The 27,179-nt window shown below is 36.2% G+C and overlaps 1 protein-coding gene across 3 annotated transcripts in view; it reads left to right on the top strand.

Moving 5' to 3' along the window:
- The window catches only part of BZW2 (basic leucine zipper and W2 domains 2), a 58,018-nt gene extending 31,795 nt beyond the window's left edge, over positions 1–26,223 (top strand). For 2 of the 3 annotated variants that reach the window (XM_069461518.1, XM_069461519.1), the window contains exons 4-12: positions 994–1,097; positions 3,883–3,948; positions 7,158–7,293; positions 10,395–10,504; positions 14,900–15,070; positions 17,801–17,947; positions 19,061–19,199; positions 24,951–25,073; positions 25,762–26,223. In XM_069461518.1, coding sequence (XP_069317619.1) covers positions 994–1,097; positions 3,883–3,948; positions 7,158–7,293; positions 10,395–10,504; positions 14,900–15,070; positions 17,801–17,947; positions 19,061–19,199; positions 24,951–25,073; positions 25,762–25,790 — 1,025 coding nt within the window. In that variant the 3' untranslated portion in view covers positions 25,791–26,223. The remainder of the gene's footprint in view (positions 1–993; positions 1,098–3,882; positions 3,949–7,157; positions 7,294–10,394; positions 10,505–14,899; positions 15,071–17,800; positions 17,948–19,060; positions 19,200–24,950; positions 25,074–25,761) is intronic. The other variant, XM_069461520.1, reaches the window with a different exon arrangement.
- The last annotated feature ends 956 nt before the right edge of the window (positions 26,224–27,179 follow it).

Below are 27,179 nucleotides of genomic sequence, written 5' to 3'. Positions count from 1 at the left end.
ATAATGGAATTAATTTCACTGATTAAAGGTTATTATTTTAGTTTTCATGGTTAAGACTATAAATTAAAACCGCCTTTTACAAATCAACAAAGAGGTACAAAGCAAGAACTGTGGTAAGGGCATAAAACTCAGCGAAGGCACAGGCCTAGCTAAAAGTAATGATAATAATCAGCCACTGTCCCCCTATTTGCTTCTCTATAATTACTGCTCTGGAGTCACATAGCTGGTGGTCATAAAGACTCTTAACTTTCTCCATAGATAACATCACCTTTTCGAAGCCTAAAGGTAGTTTGTGAGATATCTTCCAGGCCCTGAATTCCAGTAGGAGGGCTGACCCATGCAGACCAGGGGCCCATACCAAGGAACTGACTCAACTGGTGGTATTACATGACCCCCACCCAAGAACCTGCTCAACAAAAGACAATTTCCACACCCCTATGGTTCCACCCTGAAACCAGCCAATTAACAGACCCAATTGCCTAATCTTTGGCCCACCAAACTATCTTTAAAAACCCTTTCTCCCAAATACTCAGGGAGGCAGATTTGAGAAATTCCTCCTATCTCCCTGCTTAGTGCTCTGAAAAATTAAACCCTTTCTCCATTGCAAGGGCAGTCTCCTGACCACCTAAGTGTCTTGGCTCTTCTCTGTGCAGCGGACAGTACAACCCAGTTGGGCGGCAACAAATTGGGGGCTAGTATATTAATACATCAGAAAAAACCAGACTTACAGGATCTGGTGATGGCAAGGATATAGAACAAGAATGTGTTAGTATGAAATGGAACAACCAATGCATAGTATATTATAAACATAAACAAAAATACAGCAAGATCTATACATCTACATATGCACATCATTCTTTGAAATTTTATGTGATTCTTAGGTTATACATCTACTTTCATTGTTTTACTTGATGTGTCAGAATTGATCTGTTCTTCAAAGGCTATTCTCAATTTTTACTATTATCCTAACTGTGATTATCTTTCTCTTTTCAGCCCCTGGAGGAACACGCATAGATGATGGTGACAAGACCAAGAAGACCAACCACTGTGTGTTTTCAGCAAATGAAGATCATGAAACCATCCGAAACTATGCTCAGGTAGAGCTTGTCATTGAGAGATTACCATTGTGTTCGAAGGGGAAGCATTTGAACAGTATTAAGGAAAACATTTAGGTTCAGAAACTCTACAGCCCACTTTTTAAATAGGAATATAAATGTATGAAAAGATACTCAGTGGCACTCTTAATTAGACAATGGGCATTAAAACTATAAGAAGATATCTTTTTTGTTTTTATTTACTTATTTATTTATTTTTACCTCTCATGGGGAACCACATGCTCACAGCAATTTCTGGTGGGAGTATAAATTGGTCCTACGTCTATGGAAAGCAGTTTTGTACTGTCTCTCAAAACTAAGACTGCACATTCCCTTTAACTCAGTAATTTCACTTATAGGACTTCATCCTGCCCATGTGTGAAACAACACATACAGTGGTAATCATTGTTGTATTGCCTGTGATTATATCAAAGAATGAAAACAATATAAAATCAACAAAGGACTGGTTAAATAAAGTTTGGTAGTTGGTATTAATAGACTACTATGTAGCTATTAAAAAGAAAGAGGCAAGAAGATATTTATAATGCTTAAAACCTGCAATAGATTCATATCTAAATTAAATGGAAACCTGTAAGTCAATAAAAAAAAGACACACAGCCTATTAGGAAAAGATACATACAGGCATTTCATAGAAGAAGAAATACAAATCCCAAAAAAACATGGGAGACGTGTTTCTTCAAACTCATTAGTCATTAGGTAAATTTAAATTAAAATCGTGCGATATAATTTTACATGCATTAGAGAAAAATTAAGTCTTTAGCCATAGTAAAGGTCAGGAAGTGAGGGGAGTGTAAAATGGAACAACCTATTAGACATTACTTTATGCAGCTGAACATAGGCATCATGACTAGTCAGCTTAAGGTTGGCATGTTCCTATTCTGATTCTATTACTGACTCTTCCTAGAAGTCAGTGGTTACTCCCAACTCAACTAATTAGGGCAAGTCTTAGGGCAACAGGACTTGTTATACACATTTCAGTATATTAGATGAAAGGGACCCATGAATTAACTATGGCTAAGTGATGGCATTTCAGATGATAGAAACCATGTCTTTATTAAAATGTATAAGACATGCTAAGCAAAATAATTTGAAATATGTGGCCAGTAGGGATTTTAAACTCTTAAAAATGATTTTTAATTACATATTATTTTTAGCAAAGATATTCCTCTCCTTTTTTATGTTTAAGAAATGTATAACAAATAAACACAAAGAAAATATTTTTTAAACAGAGCAAAAGGTTAAGCAGGCGAGATTCAGTGGGCCAGGCTCTAACCTGTTCCTCCAAACATCTTTGCTTCTACTATGTATGGAATGACTTTAAACACCTTGAGAAGGTGTATACTGGAGTAAATATTCTCAATTCAAAACTGATCCTTTAAAATGTCCCACTCACCTTTTCATACATTAGATAAGGGCAGTTCACTAGGGATCACAATTTCTAACTTCTTATTCCTGCTTTGATGCTTAATAGCAGTTGCCGGGTCTGCAAATAATGATAACGTCTGCCTTACCCTCCCCACCACATTTTTTTTTAAGATCTAATTAACACAAATACAAGATGTATTATTATTTATATTCCAAGGGAAAGAAAAATAAGAAGGCCTGGAAGAAAAGTCAGTACAGCTGCTCCCATAAACAAAAAGATATGAAATTTGCCTCTTCGTTATATCTAAATAGCATAGTTTCTTGTTATAATTGATTTTATTTTTCATATGAAATATAGATATTAGATGAATGACCCTTTGATGTATTATTGTATTTAAATTTAAAAATTATTGCATACTTACGGACTGACAGAAAATCCTAGTCAATGGGGTGGTCAGGCAGAGAGAGAAGTTAGTTGGAAAAGGAAATTTGAATGGAGATTAATTTTATAAACTGTTACCTCATTAGACAATGCTTTTGTAGTTTGGCTTTTGCTTTCCTATATGGACATTTACCTATGGAAATTTAGATAGTTATTCTTGGATAAGGAGAATTCTTTTTTCTGTTAATAATCATATTAAGCAATATGTGAGTATTAGCATTAAGTTGGAAATAAAATTTGTAGGATTTTAATACAATTTATTTCTTCTTATTATTGCATATTAATTCTCTGCCTAGGTCATCACTCCAAAAGTTATAAGTAAGAGTAGAGCATGTGGATAGAAGAGAAAAGAACCAAATTAAGAAATCATTCCCACAGTTATTAAAATAACCAACATTTACAAAATCCCCATTTAACTAACGACACAATTTCACTTACAAAGCAGTCTAGAATCTCATTGATGTGATTGCAAACCCTGCTTCAGAGTTCTAACTGGATTGTGGGGGCCAGTAATCCTTTATTGCCAGGAAGTTATAACATTTTTTGCTTATCTGCTGAAAACATGACTGTTGCCCACCTGGAGCGTAATCTCCTCTGCGCTGTGCTTTCCTCCCCATCATGTCATTATCTAAGTGATTATGTCTTTCACTCTCAGTTATTTTCAATCTGCATCTCGTCGTTTAGAAATTACATTCATTTTATTTTCATCAAAGTTGTTTTTTGTTTTTCTACCTGTTATATTCTTGAATGAGTTTGTTTTATCCTTTGTGTGCATTTTGAGCCTGTTTTTGTCCCTAGGTCATAGTAATTGAACTTGTAGTTCTCATACCACAGTGTGAGCTCATTTATGCATTTTTATTATTATAGATCTGTGGTGTAGTTATGGTGAGTTTCTATACCTTTTTTCTATGCCTTTTTAAATTGTTTACGCAGTATTTAATGGTTCTGTTTTATATTTAGGTCTTCAATAAACTCATCAGGAGATATAAGTATTTGGAAAAGGCATTTGAGGATGAAATGAAAAAGGTAAAACTCAAATATAATGCCTATTTAAAGTAATGAAAGGGGGAGGGTGCAAAAATTTTACATATATAATGATAGTTCCAAAGTGCCACGTACGTAGTAAGTTTTTAATAAATGTTTGTTATAATAAATAAGTGAATGAGTATGATAGGACATTAGCTAATAGCTATAGGAGGAAATATGTGACTGTGGAGGACTTTTCCCATTAATATTTAATGTGACATAGTTTGCTTTGTTCAATAGGAGTAGTCTTACAGAATATGATCTCTGGCCTCACAGAGGTTAAAATGAAAACTAGAGATTTTGAGATACAAAGATAAATATATCAAGGCAAGAATCAAGATAAAGTTGATTTAATTAGTTAAAGCCCATGAAAGAGCATAACACAGCAGCTAATGCTCAATAAAATTCTTTAGTTTAGAAGACACAATTTAGCAAAAGGGATAAAAGCACATATTTGTAGATAAAGCATATGAGTATAAATCTCAGTGCTTTTTCCATGGGTGAAATAGCTATAATAAGCGTATATACCTTATGTTTATTGTGGGAATAAATGAGATAACATGTTAGGTGGGTAGCATGGTAAATGGCCTCTGATAAGAAGCCAAATGAACAGTAGCATCTTCTTAAAATAGTCTTCTTTTTACTAGTTTGTAACTCTGTATTTATATATAGCACTCACTGTATTAACTTGTTACAGATTTATATGTTGCTTTGTCATTGTTTTGAATTTTAGACATCAGCCTAAAGTATAAACCACACGAAGAAAGTAACCATAACATCTACTTGCAATTTACTTACTTCCCCCTGTTCAAAGTGATTCTGTATATAATACTGAAGAACAATTTGGCAGTAAAGTCATTTAAAAAAATTTCCATAATCCACGATCCAGCTGTCCCATTTATAAGACTCCTTTAGCATGGATATATAAAGCTATATGTACAAAGATGACATCACATTTTGAAATACCATAATTTAACTAACCAATTTCCTACTAATGGAGACTGGTTAAATTATGGTTTCTCCATAACAGTAGAATATTATGCAGTCTTTTAAAGAATGAGGCATAATTACATGAATTGATAAGGGAAAATGTCCATGACAAATTAAGTGAAAAGGCAAGGTGCAGAACAAATACTTGGTAGTAGTTTGACCTTGGGCAAGTTATATATAAGTGTATTAAAAAATCTGGAAGGACATACATCAAACTGGTAATGTTAATTCTTAGGGGGTTGAATTAGAGTATTTTTTTTTACATGTTTATATTATTTGACATTGTTTGATTTTGTTCAAAAATGATGTATTAAATATGAAAGAATTTTAAATGGCAAAAAATGGTTCTAATGGACTGCCAGGTCCTCAGAAAATAATAAGAGCTTGATTAAATAAAGGAATGGAAATGTTGAGGAAAAAAATGATACAAAGTTCAAATCAATTAAGCATTGCTTTGTCTATTAATATCAATCATGTTTTTACTCCTCACAGTTCATCTAAACCTTGAAAACTTTCTTAACTCTTTCATTCATATGGTGAATACACTCTCAAGAAGTATTTTTTTTCATAGTATTTCCATCTTTAAAGGCCAGCTCTGTTGTAAAACATGCATCCCAATTTAATGTTGACCAATATAATTGAGCAATGTGATTATTATTTTTAAAAGAATGATTAATTTTTATCTTATTTCATTATGATCAAGTATGTTTTCTGTGAATATGAGTCATGAATGTGCTTTAAAGAAGTAACATTAAAACTTAATTTTAGGGGCAATTTTTTATTGTTCACTTTTATCTGTTCTTCATTTTTATAGTGAGGGAAAAGGCCAAATTGATAAGAATTGTCTTTTGTGTTAGTTTACTGTACCCCATTCCTGGTGCTTCCTGGAGTTTTAGTCTTCTATACCCTCATTCTCTCACTCCCTGACACATAGACATGACGTCTTTTTAATTTGTTGAGAATTTAATAGGTATAAATTAGAAATCAAACGGGCTGGTTTGGTTCTAGTTTTGTCACTTACTAATAATGTAAATATTTGGAAAGTCACATAACGTCTCTGTAGCATAATAATCCTTCATTTGTTGGGGGATAGTAAATTAATATTGTCCTACCCACCTCATAAAGTTAGTGGAAGAATCATATCATTAGGATGTGAGCATTTCAGTTTATATCAGTGCCAATGACTTTTCATTAGTACAAGTAATGGAAAATCAGCAAGGTCTCTGTAGTGATAGTGGCCCCGAGGGCATCTCAGTGGCATGCCTAACAACTGGTGAAATAGAGAACATAGCAGAATCAAAGCACAAGGCAGAGGAGAGCAGCTAAGACTGACTACTTTTACAATTCAAAATAAGAAGTGGGCTATCATCTCCTTTGCTTTGACTTGCATTGGAATTTTCTGGGATTGCTACTGTTTCAGTTCTCCTTCTCTTAGGGGAAGCGAATTGGAGCACTGGGACCCAAGAACCATCTTCGCTCACTCATTACCCCTCCAAAATTCTCTTTCCCACTCACATCAGAGAACTTTCTACAGCTTGTTTTGGAACTTCCTTTACTTCATGTCTTTCATTGCCCCATCACCAAAGCTGGTGGTAAAACTATATGATACAAGAAATACCAGGTTGGAATCTAAATATTTTAAAAAGAGCATCAAGAACTTAGAAAAATCCTCTCTCCTTCGGCAGTATTGCTCTGAATACTCTTACATGCCGTGAGCTCAGAAAAGTGTATATCAGATATCAAAAGGTTAACATTGACTGTTTTTTTTTTTTTTTGCCATAAAAATTCTATTTTTCAAAGAAAAGGAGTACATATAGCAAAATAGATGGGGTCACCCAAAGAAGTAAAAAAAAAAAAATCAAAGATAATATATTTCAGTAAACATTATATCCATTGTGTATATTTATCGTTTTTCATGCGCATAGTCAAATGTAAATTATTTATCTATTCACATGTTCTCCAAATGTCTCTTTTCCTTCCCATGAGTGTTAGCTACAGCCCTGTATAAGTGAGCTTAGAAGAAAGGAACTATGCCTGAAAAAGTCATTTTCCATAGCAACCAATTTATAATTGAACATATCTGTTTCCAGTGAACAGCTGTGCTTTGCATGTGCCCTACTGCGTGTTGTGCCACGGAGCCGTGGCTGTACGTGCTGTTTGTTATCTTCCTACTTTCGTCCTTTGCATTATAGACATGGTTTCTTTTGTTTGACCCACAGCTTCTCCTCTTCCTTAAAGCCTTTTCCGAAACAGAGCAGACAAAGTTGGCAATGCTGTCGGGGATACTGCTGGGCAACGGCACCCTGCCTGCCACCATCCTCACCAGTCTCTTCACCGACAGCTTAGTCAAAGAAGGTAATGATGCTGCCGTTCTCTCACCTGGTGCATGTCCAAAGCAAAGTAAAGCCACAGATAGTTAGAACAATTCCAGTGGCTCTTTTTAGTGTCATCTACTACCCATCCTTCATGTAAGAGAATATGTATGTGTGTATATATTCCTTCAAATAATAAAAGGAGTGTATGTGTTAGAAGAAACAATATGTACACTTGTACAAAGACGTACAAAGAAAGACTGTTAGCAAATTAAAATCTTAGCTATAAAACTCAACACCTAGGTCAAATACCCTGAAAGGGATCTGGTACAAACTATTTCTTTCAACTTAGGTGCTCTTGGCATATTTTATAGGGGCAGTGCTTCATTGTGAGGGACTGCATTGTGCTTTGTGGGACATTTAATCTTTTGGCCCTCAGACACAAAAGGCCAGGCTGTAACTCCCACCTCCATTTATTGTAATGACCAAAAATGCCCCTTCACATTTAAAACTGTCCCCCAAATAGGACCCTTCTTCTAAACCGTTTCCCGTCAAGGTGTGGGGAAACTGATGCTTAGATGTTCGTTTTGATCACACAATTAAGATACTCATAGTCTCGGTTTTGGGAAAAAAGTTAAGACTGCTACATTAGAAAGAGGCTTGTTTCAATTTTAAGGCATTAAACGAGTTTGACAGGCATGCATACCATGATATGGTTGTAGAATGAAACAAAAGGGGGCTGTTTCCTTGTAGGAGGATAATGACATTCAAATAATAATCCAACACAAAACACAGTTATTTTTCCTTAAAAATAAATTAAAAGAGCTTTTGTGAGAAGATCTGTTTCTTCTGAGAACTTAAAAAGTTTTCCTCCTACATATATGAAGTCCCAGCCTCATTCATGCCTCTAGTGAAAGGGGTTATAGTTTTCTTGTAGCTAAGAAAAGAATAGTACATCAAGAGTCAAATGGTATTATTCCAAGATTCTCAATAGTTTTTGGCTTAAAATAGCTCAGATTTATCACAGTACAGGCTCTGTAAGTGTTGATGGTATGTTATTAATATTATGACATTTTAAAGTTTTCCTGAAGAGAATTCAATATGTCACACATCTTATTTATGCTATTAGCCATTTTACACATAAAATACAGGTAGAACATAATCATTAAACATGAATTATATTTTCCTAGCCACCATAACATAAAATAATGGCCTTTCTAGTTGTATTAAAAGCCTAAGTGATGTCTGCAATTTCCTTTGAATGTGTCCAAAAATTACATTATTGGATAGATACATGGTAGATATGGGATAAAGGGAATAAAGCAAAATATCAACAGTTATAGAAACAGATGGTGGGTATATGAGTGTAACTTTTCTTTATGTTTGAAAATTTTTATAGTAAGATGTCAGGGTCGAGGGAGAGGAGAAAAATGCCTTTGCTATGGAAATAACACACTGCCTGTGTCATATAGATTTTCCTCAAACTCCACCATCTTTAGAAACTAGAGGTTTAAACACTTGCTTTCTAATGAGAAAAAGGGACTTATACCGTTCCCCAACACCCATGTAACAATTGGCCAAGGGAGAATGGGACCATCCTACCCAGGAGAAGAGTGACTACAAAGAAATTTCCCCAACTTTCCACCAAGGGCCACTTTTAATACAAAGTGATCAGTTTAAATCAAGATTTCAGACTCTTAGTTTTGAGCATACTCTATTTTCTTTACTTACAACACAGACTAAGGCCTAGCATTAATTTGATTTGAGCTGAATTACATAAATTTACATTAAATTTGATACTCATTTTATGAGCTGATGATAATGTTAAAAATTCATATTAAAACAAATTAAAAAGTTGTTAACATAAAGTTCCCCAGCATATTAAAGTAGGGCAGACTTCAGAGTGAATAGCAATATCAGTTAGGACTCATGTATTTTTTCCTATTACCATGCCAACTTCATGCCAAGGATGGTGCCCCTCATCAATATAAGATGTCTGGTGGTACAGTTATCGTATATGTTTCCTGGTTCTGGTTCAGTGAAAGATCCCTCCTCCTGAATACAGGGAAATTTATCTTCCCTTCAGTTGATTGGCTGGCACAAGCCACATGACTAATGCAGGTCTAGTAGCAAATGCCAAGGAAGTGCCATGGGCAGATGAGCTTGAGCTGAAATTGCTAAACTGATATGCAGAATGAGGTGGTGCCAGGACTTAGACTAATCAAAAGTCACTTGGCCTGGAAAAAATGGGAATTCTATCAGGAAAGGAGATAAGGAAAATAGAGAGGCTGCTTAGGCCACATACAATAGTGAGAACTTAAGAAAAGTCACTTAAGGCCGGGCGCGGTGGCTCATGCCTGTAATCCTAGCACTCTGGGAGGCCGAGGTGGGCGGATCGTTTGAGCTCAGGAGTTCGAGACCAGCCTGAGCAAGAGCGAGACCCCATCTCTACTAAAAATAGAAATTATATGGACAGCTAAAAATATATATAGAAAAAATTAGCCGGGCATGGTGGCACATGCCTGTAGTCCCAGCTACTCGGGAGGCTGAGACAGGAGGATCGCTTGAGCTCAGGAGTTTGAGGTTGCTGTGAGCTAGGCTAACGCCACGGCACTCACTCTAGCCGGGGCAACACAGTGAGACTCTGTCTCAAAAAAAAAAAAAAAAAGAAAAGTCACTTAAATATTTCAGCTACACCTTAAGTCTTCATTAAATTAATGCAACATAAATTTAGAAATTTGAAGTGTTTACAGAAAAAAACTATTTCCTAGTTATCTGATTATTTCTCTTTGGAGATAAGTCATAATGTAATTGTGGACATGTGATTGAGTGGTTTTCTGATTACCATAACTAGCTTAATAACCATTATTTAAAATCCAGAAGAGTTTAACTTGAAAGAGCCTTGATAGCTTAACTCAAGATATTTTTAAACACTTTTTACAAAAAGTAAAGTAGATGATACATGTTCATCATAGCTATACTCATATCTGTCACTATTAGTTCTTTTACTGGCCCCCTTTATCAGCAATTAGTTGACTTAGTTTTTCCCTATTTCAGGAAACCTAGGAAGAAACATTGCTTTTTGCATCTTCACAAGGAGTTTTGCTTATAGAAGAAATGTAATTCTCCATTGTGTTTTAACAGGCATTGCAGCCTCATTCGCTGTCAAGCTTTTTAAAGCATGGATGGCAGAAAAAGATGCCAACTCTGTTACCTCGTCTTTGAGAAAAGCCAACCTAGATAAGAGGCTGCTTGTAAGTGTTTTCTGGTCAAAGGGTTGTATGCTCGATGCTTCTGTCAGAGCTCTGGCAATGTCTACAATGGGCAGTACATGACTAAGGTGGCTGGGTCTGTGTGGAATTGGAGCACTGTTCCTTTTATTTTTATACAATTGGTAGATAGAAGTAAATTCCACTTTAATCTTTATTGTGCCAACAAATGGCATAATAAAATTAAAGAATCATAGGGAATAGGGACTTTCAAATTTGGAAGTTTGTTGACATGGTGCTAACATTTTATTAGAGTTTAGAATTTTCTTTTATAACCAATAACTTTCTAGAAATTTAAAGTTTTAATATGATAACAACCTCATGAATCCCACCTAATTAGATACTTATGATATCTTGGGTGGGAATACACTGGTCTCAAATACGTGTTAAATAGTTTGCTGACAAAACAGGAGTTTAAATAAGATTTTTGTGGAAATATTTAAACTGTTGAAGAAAGCAAACAACTTCATTGTATCATCGTTGCTTGATTATATTTTTATTTCTCCATCTTTGCATTTTTCAAAGAAAATCAAGAAAAAAAATATTTTGTTCTTATAACTTCTATCTGTTCCCTATAATTTCTTTGTGCTACAAGCAGCAGCTGTAAAATGGCAAAAGATTTCTCTAAGTAGAATTGCCTTTACAATTTTAGTCTAAAATTAAAACATACCCTGCTATCTTCTTTCTTTTCACCTACTCTCTTCTCGGTTTCTCTCTTCCCGTGTTTCCAGTATGCAAGGCTGCCAATCCCATGGGATAATTCTCAAACTATCTCTTTCCCTCAAGAAAACCTGCAAATAATTTTAAATATAAATCCCTGTACTTTTAATCCCTTAAAATTCCTTGTCTCTTGAAGTTTACCCTAAAATATCCCTGTTTGTGTCTATAAAGTCTTTAGATTATGATAAGAAAGAAAAATTAGGAAGTCTAGATTCTGGTTCATTTCTGCTAATGATAGTATAATGATTTTCATTCAGCATACATTTACTAAGTTCCTGCTCTGTGCTAGGCATGGTCCCACGAGCTGCAGAGCCAGTAGAGAATGGGGTAGAAAAGTTCCCTGTTAGTGGACTTAGGGCAGATCCCTTTAAATACAAGCAAGAAGCAAAAGTCATAAAAGATGAGTGTAGGTTGCTGAGGAAGGAGGAAGTTCGTATGAAAGGACCATATCTTTTGTCCATGAGCCTCTGGGTGGTCTGTAAATGAGCCGTGTCTTGGTGAGGGCTGGCTCAGTTCCACGTGCCTTTTCATTGTGGGACCCAGGCTGAAGGGGTAGCCCCCATCTTGGGTAATTCCTGTCCCGATGACAGGAACACAGAGACTAAACTGAACCCCTCAAGTACCTTAAAAATTCACCTTTAGTTGGCCAGAAGAAATCACTAAGATGCCTGGCAATAGGATGGGAAAGTTCAGTCCACTAATAGGCTGCTTCTCCACCCCTACAGATAAACTTGGCAAGGAGGGGCTTCTCTTAATACACTTTTGAAAGAGAGGAGGTGTGTGATTGGGAGCAAAGATAAACTGTATCACAACTTACCACCAAAAACTCAGTTAAGAAGCAGTGGTTTCTTAAAGATATCAATAATCCTAGCCTTAGGATCAATTTAATTAGATCACTTCATTTACAAAATTCATTTCTTTTTTGAAACTACATGTTATTTAACTCTTCTTGCTAGATTATATGTTTATATATATTTTGGGAATGAGGAGCATAAGTGGTGGTCTCTGCCACAAACACCATAAGCTGGGGAAGGGCAGGGTAGTTTTCTATTGTATTGTGCCTGCCTGCCATTTGTTTATTCAACAAGTGAATGAGGAAGCAGAGGGTCAGTTCCACTCTCAAGGAACAAATTTTGTTTCATGAACACACCCAACAAAATTCTCTTTAACTCTGAGCTATTCCATTTCAGAAAAATAGCATATTTTTGGACTTCAGTGATCACCCACTACTATAATACAGAAGAAAGAAAAATGTATAGTAATTCAAAGAAGAGAGAGGATGGGAAAAACCAACCCTTATTACTGGAAAAGGGAAGAGTGATTAAGAAATTGAAGACATTGCTTTCTTCCTTTATTTGTTAAATAAATATTTATTGGCTGTATTATTTGCCGGATACTTTTGCAGGAGCTGGGGATATTGAAAGGAACCGAACTAACAGACCCTTTCCTTTCTGGGGCCCACATTCTATTGAAGGGGAGTGGGCAAAAAACTAAATAAGTAAAACATGTATTATAATAAAGGTAAAAAGTGTTATGGAGAAAAAAATCAAGTAGGGAAGAGCTAAGGAGCATCAGAATGTGGGATGCAATTTTCAGTGGTCAGGGAAGTCCTCTGGGATAAGGTGACATTTGTGTAGAGACCTGAGGGAGGTGAGGGAGTGAGCCATAGAGGTATCTCAAGGAAAAGTATTCCAGGCAAAGGGAACAGAAAATGCAAAGGTCTTGAGGCATGGCATGTTGGGGACAGCAAGGAGAGAGTGGGTAAGAGCTAGAGTGTGGAGGGGATCAGGATTTTGGCATTTATTCCGACTGAGATGGAAAGGTTTGGAAAAATTCTCTGCAGAATTGTGCCTATAGTATAATTTTAAGTCTCAACAGCATCACTCTAGCTGTTGCTCTCGGAATGGACCCAGGAGCAAGGACAAAAGCAGGGAGACCTTATTCTGGGGCTATGATGATGGAGATTTGTACCAGGGTAGGGTTTCTCTAACAAATACAAACCATGTTCCAAGCCAGAGAGTGACATGGTATGATTTAGACTGGCTTCACCTCATTTTAACCTGAATAATAATCAACATATTACATACCATTCATTAGGACTTTGGATATAGTTCATACATGAACTACTGGTAATATATTTGATGGCATATTGCTCTGAACATAACTTTAAGTCAAACTTTGCAATCATATTCTTCCTAAATAGAATATCGAGTGCCAGCACAAAGTAATGGCATAAGTATTGACTTTGGGGCCACACAGCTTGTTCTTAAATATTTCTGACTGCATAAAGTGGGTTAGGCTACTTAACCTTGTTGGAACTTAGTTTATTATCTAGAAAAGTTTCTACTTTGCACAATTAGTGTGAGGAAAGTGCCAGCACATCTTGATTCATAGGGAAAAACTCAATAAAATTGAATTAGTTCCCTATCCCACAAGTTTGGTAGATCTTGAATGACAGCAGAAATGTCAATGATGCAATTTTAGTGTAGTATGAAATGTTTGCTTTAAGATGAATGCATGTTTGATAGCTGCTACCATCAACTCTGTTCTGACATTTTAAAACATATGACTCAACAGGGGATTTATAGGATGATAATACGGAGAACACTGAAATATGAGTCCTGACATAGGCTGTTGTTCCGATCTATGGTGGCAAACCCATTACAGATCCTTCTACTGAGACTTCTACTGCAATCACATAGCCATTGGCCACCTACATGCAAATCTAACCAATGCAGAAAGTTAGGATCTATTTTTTTAGACTCTGCAGCAATCTGAAAAATGTGAGAACTTTGAAAATTGTCTTCATTTCATAGTTGGGTGTTGAATTCACACAGGATTAGATCATGACTAAGTGTTACTGAGACTCCGCCAAGCTGTATGGGGTAATATGGAAATGAGGTGAAAATATGAGAGCAGCTACAGTGTAGTCTCTTTTTTTTAATTTCCACCCGAATTATGTAATAAAGAAAAGAGTTGGTAGGGTGGGTGTCTTAGTCCGTTTCTATTGCTTATCACAGAATACCTGAAACCGAGTCATGGATAAAGAAAAGGACTTTATTTCTCACAGTTATGGAGGCTGAGAAGTCCAAGGTTGAGGGTCTGTATCTGGTGGGAGCCTTCTTGCTGGTGGGGCCTCTACAGAGTCCCAAGGAGGCTCTGGTGATCACCTGACAAGGGGACTGGGTGTGCTATCTCAATCTCTTCCTTGTCTTATGAAGCCACCAATTCCCCTCCCAAGATAACCCATTAATCTATGAATAGATAAACAGTGTGGTTATCTAATCGTTTCGGGTTTTTTCTTCTCAGTTTAAAGCGATCCAAACATATTTGAAGTTATTTTATTTGCATTTAATTCTGTATTTACACATGCTATACTTGATTAAAGTAAATGAAAAATGAAATGATGGTTCAAAATGATTGGATCTAGTTTATCTAAGCTGCTTAGTATTTTTCAAACTGTCTTTGCAAAACTGCCTGATTTTAGAAGGTGTTTGACTCAATAAATATGCCAGAGATTTATGGTTTTGAAAATCAGTCCTTCTTCTTTTCTTCCAAAAGAAATATTCTAAGTGAAATGAAGATTTTGCTCTTTATGCCTGCTGATATTTGAATAGCTTGCTGTAGTTGTATAACCGCCTTTTTTCCTTTTTCCTTCAGGAACTCTTTCCAGTTAACAGACAGAGTGTGGATCATTTTGCTAAATACTTCACTGACGCGGGTCTGAAGGAGCTTTCTGACTTCCTCCGAGTCCAGCAGTCCCTGGGTACCAGGAAGGAACTGCAGAAGGAGCTCCAAGAGCGTCTTTCTCAGGAATGCCCGATCAAGGAGGTAGGAGCTGACCACCAGACATCACTGCAAAATACACGGATGAGAGGAATTATGTAGACTGTGTAGCACAAGCTTAGCCTCTCGAGGAGACAGCCTTATGTGTATTGCTATACACTTTGTGCATTTGTTCCTACCATTTAAATTAATTCAGTTTCAAAGTATTGATTCAGAATCCTGTATTTTATCACACTCTAGGATGTTCCAGAAATTAATGATTATTTCCACACAAATGAATTATTCTGTCAGGCTGCTCGAATTATCAAAATATTTCATCTGTCAAATAGATTTGACCATCCACTATCAGTATAATAGAGTATCATAATATGGTGCTTTTAATTTAGTTGCAGGTTATCTAAACTGTGTAAGCATTTGGTTGGTGTTTGGAATCTACACTGGATTTTTGTGCATTATTATGTATGAATATGTAGGCTTTTTATTTGAAAAACAAAAGTTTGAATTCATATCATGGGAAGAGACCAGTTGGATCAGTGGGTTGTTTGAGCCTATTCACACTCACAATAGCTGTATATCCGCATAACGTAAAAACTACATTCGTAATAACCATGTATATACATAGTTTGCGTACACATGCTATAATTCTGCGGTCCCCAAACCCTGGGCTGCAGACTGGTACTGGTCCGTGGCCTGTGGAACTGGGTCACACGGCAGGAGGTTAGGATTAGGTGAGCCAGCGAAGCTTCATCTGTATTAACAGCCACTCCCCATTGCTCGCATCACCACATAAGTTCCGCCTCCTGTCAGATCAGCATGGCATTAGATTCTCATAGGAGCTCAAACCCTACTGTAAACTGCACATGTGAGGGATCTAGATTGTGCGCTCCTTACAGAATCTAGTGCCTGATGATCTGAGGTGGAGCTGAGACAATAATGCTAGCACTAGGGAGTGGCTGCAAATACAGATTATCATTAGCAGAGAGGTTTGATTGCACAGTAAATGTAATGCTTCTGAATTATCCTGAAACCAACTCCCCCTCGGCTCCCTTCTGGTCTATGGAAAAATTGTCTTCCATGAAACCGGCCCCTGGTAACAAAAAGAGTTGGTAACCAATGCTATTATTATCCATAAAGCTATGACTGTATCTTTTTTTGTTTATTTGTTTGTTTTTAATGTGCCTGGAGAAAACTTCCTATTTGAACTTAAAAAAAAAAAACTTTTTCCATGACACTCTAAAAATTAAATTGAAGAGAGTCCTTTCCTTTTCCCACTTGATCTCAAAGCCCTGACCCTCACCACCTTCTGCCACACTCTAAAGCCCTGCAAGGCACCTCACATGGCTGAAGGCTGGAGAATTCTAGTCTCACACTATCCAGCAGATGGAGATGTTGGAGCAACACACATTCTTAAGTCTCATGTCATTAAAGTTAGCAATATAGTCAATGCTATTTCTCCAAGTAAGAACTTATATATGATTTTCCATGGGAAAAAAAGCAAAACAAAAACCACTGTGGTACTTTGAGACGCAGGGATGTCCCCTTCTTTGCAGCTTCCTCCAGCCAGCTTAGGAGCGACTTCCTAGCTCCTTCCACTCTCAAAAGCTACTCAACCCCCTGTGGACATTTCTGCAATGCAGGCCACAAGGGAAGAAAGCAACATGTTTTCACTAAAAAGCAAAAAGAAAAAAAAGTTGTACTATTACTCACGAAGTAGTATACTTGAAATATATTATGGTTTTTAATCACTTCTGAGGCCCTAACCTCTATTTGTGATTTTATTTTAAAAGGAAAAAGCATTCTTAAATAAACTTGATATAAAATATGTTAAGTTTGGCAGACCTATATTCCATACTATCAGGGCTAAGAATAAATTTGCACATTTACACATAATTCTAAGGGGATAATAATTGGCCAGGCATTGCTGAATTGATATGTATCAAATTAAAAACTTGCCTTTTGCACTGAACAGTTTATTTACAAACTCACTTTTCACTGAGCTGGATCATGAGGGTCATCAGAAGTAATAACTGAAGAATAAATTGTGGAGAATGGACTTATACAAACCCATAAAGAGGTTTCTAAGTTGAGGGATGAAAGTAAAAATTCACAGCTCTATTTTCCCTTCTTCAAATCCCAATTAAGTCAGACTGGCTCAGGTATCCCTACTGTACTAGACCCAAAGGCGTTCCACTATATAAGAAAATAACTTGGCTGAGCGCGGTGGCTCACACCTGTAATCCTGGCACGCTGGGAGGCTGAGGTGGGAGAATCAGCTGGGCTCAGGAGTTCGAGACCAGCCTGAACAAGAGTGAGACCCTGTCTGTATAAAAAAGAGAAAAATTAGGTGGGTATGGTCCCAGCTACTCAGGAGTCTGAGGCAGGAGGATCGCTTGATCCCAGGAGTTTGAGGTTACTGTGAGCTATGATGATACCACTGTACTCTAGCTGGGGCAACAGAGTAAGACTTTGTCTCCAAAAAAAAAAAAAAAAAATTAAAAGAAGCATAACTCCCAAGAAACAAAGATTCTCTTATTCCATGCTATCCAGCAGCTCCTGGCCAAAGCTAAGCCTATTAATTTTTGGACTAAAAATAAATCTGCTTTGAGAACAAATTATTATATTTTCCCTCCCTCTTCTAATCTGAGTATACATACCAGGAAAGAGGGAGCTGAGCAGACTATTTCTTATCTGCCCTGAACCTTCTACTGACCAGGCAGTGAGGGGGAATCTTTCCATCTGCCTCGTCCTTTCTGATACCTTTTCCATGAAATGTAGGTGGTGCTTTATGTCAAAGAAGAAATGAAGAGGAACGATCTTCCAGAAACAGCAGTTATTGGACTTCTGTGGACCTGTATAATGAATGCCGTTGAATGGAACAAGAAGGAAGAACTCGTTGCAGAGCAGGCTCTCAAGCACCTGAAGGTAAAGGGTCTCAGCAAGGAACTGTCCCAGCTGCAGGCCGGCTGCAGCTCTGAAGAGTATGACAGAAGGGTTCCAACTGCATTTCCCCCCGACTCAGACTAAACACATACTTGATAATTTTTTCTTTTCAAACTTGCCACTGCCTGAAAAGTTTCAGATGTAAGAGCCTATGAAATATCTAAGGGTAAGTTCTTATTTAAAACAATATTAGAAAATCTACAGAATCATCGCCTACAGTCTTAAAAAGAAATACAGTCTAACTCTTGGCTTTCTTTCTGTTCTATATGACAAAAACTCTTATCAAATATTTTTGTTTAAGTGAGCCACGTTAGAATTTGAGAAGTATCTGAGTGGTGGAAGAAATCAGCTGATTGTGTAAACTATATTTTTTTGTGCCTCAATACATGTGGTTTTGCTTTTATTAATTGTCTTCTCCCTGTTAAACAATGTTAAGACAAGTGGTAGACTTAGATGCTGCCTTCAGAATTTGCACTTGAGTCGGGAAGTCAAAGGGGGATATAAACTGGGTAGAATATAAGTTAGAGATGAATTTCAATGTTCGGGAGAACATAGCAGTGATTAAACTGTTTGTGTTAATTTGATCAAGGAAGTCTCGTTGGTAGAGATAAGTGCTGAATTGAGTGGGAGGTAGAGAAAACAGTGGCTATCCATCAGGGACTGAAAGCCATGGACATTTGGGGTAAAGGGAACAACAGGAACAAAGCGGTACAGTTGACCTGTGAGGAGTCTGGGACATCTGGAGAAGGAGACCCCACTCTTCCAATGGCAGAGCCACACTCCATTGATACAACGGATATTGTGTGAGGATATGACCTCATTTTCACAATTTCCATCAGACAGAGTAGACACAGCAGTTATCATTAATAGAGGCAGATTCTCATATTTGGTCTCTTCTTTTAGTAGATACAGCGGGGAAAATCTGATAAGATGCTGGGATAAAAAGCATTCATTTTGATTGGGCACCATATAAGATATTAATCCTACAAGTGAATGTTTTCTAAGCAAACCTCTGGATTATGATGATGATTCCAGCAGCGTCAGCTCTGTGCCTCCCACGCAAGTAACGGTTTTTTCTCTCCACTTCTGTTGCAGCAATACGCGCCCCTGCTGGCGGTGTTCAGCTCCCAAGGCCAGTCCGAGCTGATCCTCCTCCAGAAGGTTCAGGAATACTGTTACGACAACATCCACTTCATGAAAGCCTTTCAGAAGATCGTGGTTCTCTTTTATAAAGGTATCCATCCATGCGGTTCCGCCACTCTGTTTCTGTGTTTTATCGACACTCTTCAAGGGGCAGAGCAGGGCATGAGGCAGAGGAGGTCTTGGGGTCCTTGTTTGGCACGGGGAACAGCAAGATGCTAATTTGTGTAAGTTTTAGTGAGAAAACCGTATTATGTAGCGAGAGAAGGCACACCGCCACATGTGTATGCATCGCCTCAGGAACATCCAAATTAGGCCCCTGGGCACTTCTTACTGGTGGAAGTTGCCAGAAGACTGGTGGTGAACTGGTTATTGTTTCTTGGGGATGGTGAAAAAATGTGATTATATAAAATCGAGTCTGTTTTTGAATAGTAAGGATTAGCTCTAATAACAATGATTATCAAAATGCTGTACATATTATGTTCAGATCCTTTTAGGCGCCATAAAGCCAACTTTAAAATTACTGACATAATTAGACCTTTTTACTTTGTATTTTAGTTATTTGGCCCAGCCATTTTCCTATTTCCCAAGGAAATGGCTATTTTTAGGTTTTCACAGTTACTGTCTTTTCATTGTATTTATAAGGATCAGGTTGCCATGACAACTGGCACTAAAAAATGAATGCTAAAGGTTTTAACTGATCTCAATCTTTATACCCACAGCATATAAAAATGATCTTGGACTATTTTTTGTCTGGACTTATATAGTTTTATGAGGGAGATAAAGGAGCATTTAAGAAAATGATACATTTTGAACATTAGAAAATGCTTATTTTAAACATTATTTTATTAATAATGGCATAATAATCATAAAATATTAAAAAGTGTAAATTAATGCCAGCCAAATGTTTATTTTCCCTTTGATGTGTTCTTAAATGTCTGTTTTGAATGATAACTTGGAAATTTGGAATATAAAAATTTTATAATATTAATAACTATTTTTACAATGTTTAATAGCATTTCAGAATGAATTTTAATTGGCCATATATATTCTTCAAATGCATGCATTTTGCCCACAGGTGTTTGGGTGATATCTTACTTTTTCAGAACACTAAGGTATTCCACAACGAGTATTACATCAGTAGGAGAATATGACGGCTGCCAATTCCCATTTGAAATTCATTAATTCATTAATTGGTGTTTTCTCTGACCAGATCTGAGTTAGGTCTTTTTGGATGTGGTCATGAGATAATAGCATTCTAAAATTAGGGCTCACCAAATGATACCCAAAGTGAGCCATTAGAACCAAACCTGTAGGCCATATTGCCAATCCACATGTGGTACCCAGCAGCCAAGAATGAAAAAGCAGGGTCCACCCAGCCAGTAGCCATTCTGTCCACATTTGCCACAGCTGGCTGCATTTGTAAGACTGGTAGAAAAACCTACGGATAGGTTCCACATTTGCTTTGAGGGTGGTCACCATTTTCCACTACAGGAAAGCAAACTGTTCATAAACGTTACCTGAACACAATTTGCCTTCTCATTTAACAGCTGAAGGCAACCAGTGTTTCTTACCAGATTTTCTTTTAAACTGAGACATAGTTGTTTGAGCCACATCTACAGGATGATTGCATTTTATTATTGTACTTGATTCACAAAAGAATCAACAAACCATTTGCTATTGGTAATGGCATTTGGATCGCATATGAACTGTTAAAATCTTTCTTCAGATTTCTCATTGTAACCATGAATGCCAACATCTTTCTCCATTATACTCTTTATAACAACTACTGACAGGTAGTAAAACTGGCTACTTTTGGGGTTTTTTTCTTATTCTTCAGCCCCAAATGCCATGGGAGAGTGACCTGAAATTATAAAATAACCCAAGAAGAAGTGGGCACAGGAAGTAAAAAGAAAGAGGCATTAGCTCTTCCTTAGGCCATTCACTAAATAGGTAATCAGCTTCTAAATATTAGTAACACAAAGTTAGTAAGGTCTGTGGCAAGTATGAGCAGGCCCACGGGAACACCGGAAGGGTCAGTGTCAACCTCAATTTTATTCTGGTTTAGTTGGTTTTAGAAATGAAATCAGGAGACTTTTAAAAATGGAAACCTAAAATATATATTGAGATATTTTCAGTATCATTTTCTACGTAATTTTCTAATTTTCCACAAAATCATACCTACAGTATGTTTTCCTGGATGAAATAATTACATGTTTGCTCTTGAGAACATGAAATCCCTGAAGAATGATTGTTCCACACCCCTATTAAGAGAGTTACTATGTTTACGTTATCTCTTTTTTGCCAGTTTTTTACTTTGACCTTATTTTGTCCACCAAACGCTTGTGCAGCAGAGACATGTATTTGATTTGCTTCTACAAGGATTTGGATGCTCTTGTTCTGTATTTTATCTGCCTAGAGAGGCTTGATCAACAGTGAGTTTAAAGCACTGCTTTCCCCACTCTAGTGTGCATAGGTAAGAATCACCTGGAAAGCTTGTTAGAAGAGAGACACCCCAGGGATCTGATTCATTAAGTCCAGGGCTGAGTCTGAGAATATGCATCTTAACAAGCTTCCAGATGATGCTGTGACTGTTATACCAGGGCCTGAAGGGTATGGCATTTGAGAAGCGACTAGTTTTACAAACTAAAATAACATGTTCAAGAATATACTTATCGTGGATTCCATGTATATATACATATTTTACAAACATTGAATAGTGTTTTACCTGCTTCTTTTATCTAGTGATGTGGATTCTTTTTATTATAAGGAACATTTTGTTTTAAAGCAGGCTTTTAAAAATGTAGTGGAAACCCTTGTTCCTTTTTCATTTTTCTCTCTCTTATACACACAACACACGTATGTACACACCCCTTCCTCAACATTCCCAGAACTTGAGGATAACAAAAACATAGAAATTCGATTCCCCTGCTCCTTTGGTAAGCCTAATTACTTAATTGAATGTCATTTTTGAAAGAATTTTAAATCTTTTATATAAATTGGAATAAAAGTGAGTAAACTATATATAATGCTTTTCAGCAAAGAAAAAAGTGGTGATTGGTCATTTTGCATTTCTGTATTAAAATCTAGATTTTTACATTTCTGAGACACTAAGAAATAGTAAATCCATTGCTAACTTTCAGACATCACATTATTGACTTTTTAAAATAATTTCTCTTCCTTCCTAAAGATAAGTATCATAGACTCTGCTAAAAAGTATAAAACTACCTTCTCAGTTACTATTATTATCTCTATCATGGGTTTTCTTGTTTACAGAATTTTTTTAGGTTAAATTCTGTCCCTCATGCAAATTTTTCTAAAAGGAGTTTCTTAATTCTTGTTCTAAAAAAAGGTGAGTGCCCTTCTCAGCATATATTCCCAGCATTCTTAGGGTAAATTATTTTTGACTTGTGTCCCTGTGTGACATCCTTAATAAAAAATTCCAAAATTTCCTAAGTTCCAAGTGACATAGTTTTAGACTTAACTATCCAAATAACTAACATTATGTAAAGCTTAACAATTCTCAAACTACCTTTACAGTATTGTCTCTTGGATCCTCATGAACACCCAAATTTTAAACTAGAGCTCTACAAATTGAGAAATATTTAATTTTTCTCATCAAGTTAATAAATTTGTTCATTATATACGTGTTGAATGCATCCTATATGGCAGGTCTTACATTAAATGCTGGAAGTGAGATGAACAAAATAGTCCCTGACTTCCTAAGTTTCTGGATATAGAAGAAAGCAAAGGATTATGGTCACCATGTCATTTGCCAAAATAAACCTCATAGAGAGGGTGTCAGAAGGGGTAGGACAACAGAAAAAGGTCACCTAACTTAGGAGAATGCAACTTTTCAGTGGACAATGCATTTGATAGGTTTTACCTGTCGTTTAGTACCCTTTTCACATGCACTGTCATTGACAAGCATTTTAGCGGTTGCATGGCCTCCTTTAGCCTCTGTGGGGCAATAAAACACAGGAATGAGCTCTTGACCGTCAAAAGGAAGCCTCAGACAAATAATATCACTAAACTGCAGTCTAAATGAGCTTTCTGGCATGTACTTTGTATCATCCTCAATTCATTAAGGTGCGGAGAAAAAAATGGTATTCTCCTTTATATGTTTGTCACATTTTTTAATTCTATTTGTTTCATAACATTAAGAAGAAGAAGAAGAGTTTAATAGTACATGCATATAATTTATAAACTCAAAAATATACATGTTGGGTGTCCATACTCAAAATTGTCCTACTGATAAGGAAGCATGATCAGAACACTTTGATAATTACTGATCTAAGTCGTGAGCATCTTAAAGATAATTTATAAATTATATAAAAGGGATTTTTAAAATCCCTATTAATGTTCTAGAAAAATCTCTTTAAGGCAGTCTTGCACAATAACAGGTCACTTCCTCAGGCCACATCTGTCTGCTCCTCGCCTCTATGAAAATTGGACTTTGATGGCTAGTGGAAATTTCTTTCGTGAGTGGAGAGTGGAGAGCTAAGAACAGAAGGAGCTAAAAAGCTAGAAGATAAGAACAGTCCTATAAGACTGCTGGTTATAATTCTCGTGTCCAGTGCTTATAAATCAATAAATCCAGACGTCTTCCTTCCTTTGCAAAATGTAGTGTATTAATGATAAAAATAAACAAAATACTTAAATTTTCTAAAACCAATCATGTTCATTTGTAGTTAGTTTAATTTCTTCAATTTAATTCAAGAGCCTTTTCCAAAAATTATTAATTTTCTTAAAAAGGATAGGAAAAAACTTAATGTTTTGGTTATGAAAAGGTCAGTGCTACTTTAAATGAAAAAAATGTTAAATGATTTCTGTCATTGTCATAGGTCAAAAGTATATCTTAACTGAAAATACATTGTACATCCAACCTTGCATGGATTTGTCAGCATTTGTAATGGATGAGACACACACATTGGGAATAATAATAAATGCTTTTTATTTACTATCTCATTTCCCACTCTAGAATCCTAAAAGACAACCCATTAGAACCTTGGCATAGTGTACAGGCTGTTATTCTCCTTTTCTTAACTTTAAATATTCTCAATCAATGGTAACTTGAGGGTATCCAGGCACACTTGTGGAATTTAGATTTTTAGATAATGGTTAGCATTTTTTACTAGAAACCTGTAGGACCTGTATGTCTCTGTTTTTCTCTAACTGTAGTAGTAGAAAAACATTACTTTTGTAATTAGGATATTATGCTTTAGGAAAATAAATTAGGTATTTAGTGATGGAATAAGTGTAGAACTTTGGCTTATGAATATATCAATTCCATGACATACCCCAGGAGCTCATCTTTATATCTGATTGTTACCATCATTATTGTATACTGGTCTATATTTTCCTCCCTTTGCCATTTTCTCCTAAAAAAGAAAATCCCCTTAAAAGACCAGTCATTTGAGGTTGCTTCTTGATCAAGATATGGTTGAACTTGGCAGGACATAGACTAATCTGAAATGCTGGAATTGCTGATTCATTGGCAAAATCATAAAGTAACACTGCTTTCTACCAGCAAATTGGCACTGTAAGAGATTTCCAAGTTTCAGCAGTGTGCCCTGTAGGCTTGCATTATGTCATGCCTGATGATGTATGTCATGATCATCATCATCACTAAAGCCTTTATTAAGCTCACTGTCAAAATATGGCATTGTGCTACATGGAAATGAGCTTGGTTCCTTTCTTTTGATAAGTTTCAGATATAGATTTCTTTTATCATAGAGTGTTTTAATATTAAAAAAGATTACTTTGTATTAAACTATAAAACATGAAGTTGTTTTAAAACATGACATTTGTATAGTAACTTGAAATCTTTGCTTTGAAATTGCAGCTGATGTTCTGAGTGAAGAAGCAATATTGAAATGGTATAAAGAAGCACATGTTGCTAAAGGCAAAAGTGTTTTTCTTGACCAGATGAAGAAATTTGTTGAGTGGTTACAAAATGCAGAAGAAGGTACGATCCCATTTAACAACTTTGATGGTCATTACACAAATACTTTCTCATTATACTTCAAAATACTTACTTCTTAGCAAGATTTTTCTTGCTGTCTTAAGTTCTTGAGGTATCTTTCATATCATTTTGCCTACATCTTAGCCCTCCTTTCTAAAATCAAGGCAATAAAAATTTCTACATGGTTTTAAAATAAAAAACTTAAATTATCCACCCTAATGGAGAACAACGAGGAAGAAATAATCAGCAGATGTGAAATGAAAAAAATATATTTGGCTTCATCACACATTATGGGACACTATAGGTTTTTATATCACCTTCACCGGTTGATTGGTATTTAAACTGGGAACACAAGGTGGAAGAATAATAATGGGTGAAAGTGAATCCAACTAAGAATAAAAAGTTTATCTTAGGTCATCCAAAAAAGAAAAAAAGTTATATTGTCCAATGATATATACAAGCATGTTGTGTTTTTAGGAAGGCAAATTTCACTTGAGAGCAAAAAGGAGCAAGAGTTTGCTATCTGCCCTCACATATAACTATATATAATAAATGGGTGCACAGGGTAAAAGAGTCCTGGGGTGATGGCGGGGTTGTGTGTTTAGGGGGGAAGGGGTTGACTAGAAACTCTCTACCTTGTGTAAAGGAAACTGGGGGGAAATGCCTGACTTTTTTCTTTCTGCTCTTCTAGAATCTGAATCGGAAGGTGAAGAAAATTAAATGGCTCACCAAGCACAATACTTAGGTTACCACACGACACTTCTTGATTGGGAATGCTGAAGCATTTGGGGAGAGAAACTTGGCTTCTGTTTTCACAAAGGAAAAAAAAAAATAGGATAGGCTTCCCTTCTGCAGAGGGGGAAATGGTTTTTGTTTTTGTTTTGTTTTTAAATGGAGCCCTGAGGCATCAGCTATTATACTTGGGACTCTACCTCTCACTCACGATATGCTAACTTAAAGCCATTCAACAAGGAGTCAAGTAGGAATCTGAAATTAAATACTCAACAGACTCCTCTTTTTTAGCTGTATTTTTCAGGTACTATGTGGTGAACGCCCCACTGGTGTCTATTACAGGGCCACTTTGGTAGTTGTGTATCTGCTCGTGTATGTGATTTGACAAACCAGTTTTTTAAAATAAATGGCTTTTTAAAAATCTGGGCTTATATCTTCAGAGCTTTTATTTCTTTATTGTACACGACTTCTTACACAGATGGCGTTTCAGTGTTATGTTTTTCCCCCATCCAAAATGTTGGATGGTTATATTTTGTCCTCTATAAAAACTACTCTGTTCCTTTCATCATCCTAAGTAATACATTTCAGTTATCCTCATAGTGAAGTCGAAATGAACCCCAAAATCCATGCACATAGCATTATACCAGGCGGTTATATTATTAATAATTGGACATGTAAGTATATGTTCCACATTCCTTATGTTTTCCTCAGCAGTATTTCCTCCCTACTTAGAGGAGAGTTGAAAGATTTATATATATAAATAGATGTTTGTTTATTTTCATTTGTAACTAAGTGATTTTATTCTTTAAATTATTCTGTTCTCAATAGTAACAATGTAAAACATCTGACCTTTTGGGAAAACTTAGAGTTTTATTACAAAAATTCTTGAACAACTTAAGGTACTGCCCTATTGCTGATAGTAACCTCAAAGAAAGAGAACATTTTATCTGAATCAGAGTCAAACAAAAATAGGAGACATTGGTAAGCAATAAACTCATTAAGGTAAATATAAGAAAAACTTTATAATTGTTGGGGCATCATCCTGTATCAAAAGATAGTTTTCTAGTTTCCTGTTTGTCTTCGGGAAGAAAAAATACGTATATTTTTCCTATGACTTCACCACGTACCTAAATCTGTAACATGATGGATTCCTCCCATCTTTTAGATGCTAACCTTTTGATAAATGGCTTTCTTGCCATATAGTTAGAACACTATCAAGTTTTCTGTCCCAACAAGAGACAGAGAAATATCAATTTGAATAGATCTTTCTGAAAAAGCATCCATATGTGAAAATGTTGTTTTCATTATACAGGAAATAATGACAGGACAACTGTGGCCAAGGATGATTGAATGTCAGAGAATAAAGAGCTTTACAGC

This window comes from Eulemur rufifrons, chromosome 29 (genome assembly GCF_041146395.1).
Source record: "Eulemur rufifrons isolate Redbay chromosome 29, OSU_ERuf_1, whole genome shotgun sequence".
NCBI classification, from domain to species: domain Eukaryota; kingdom Metazoa; phylum Chordata; class Mammalia; order Primates; family Lemuridae; genus Eulemur; species Eulemur rufifrons.
Note: the sequence above shows the minus strand (reverse complement) of the source record. Positions and strands in the feature narration are given on the sequence as shown.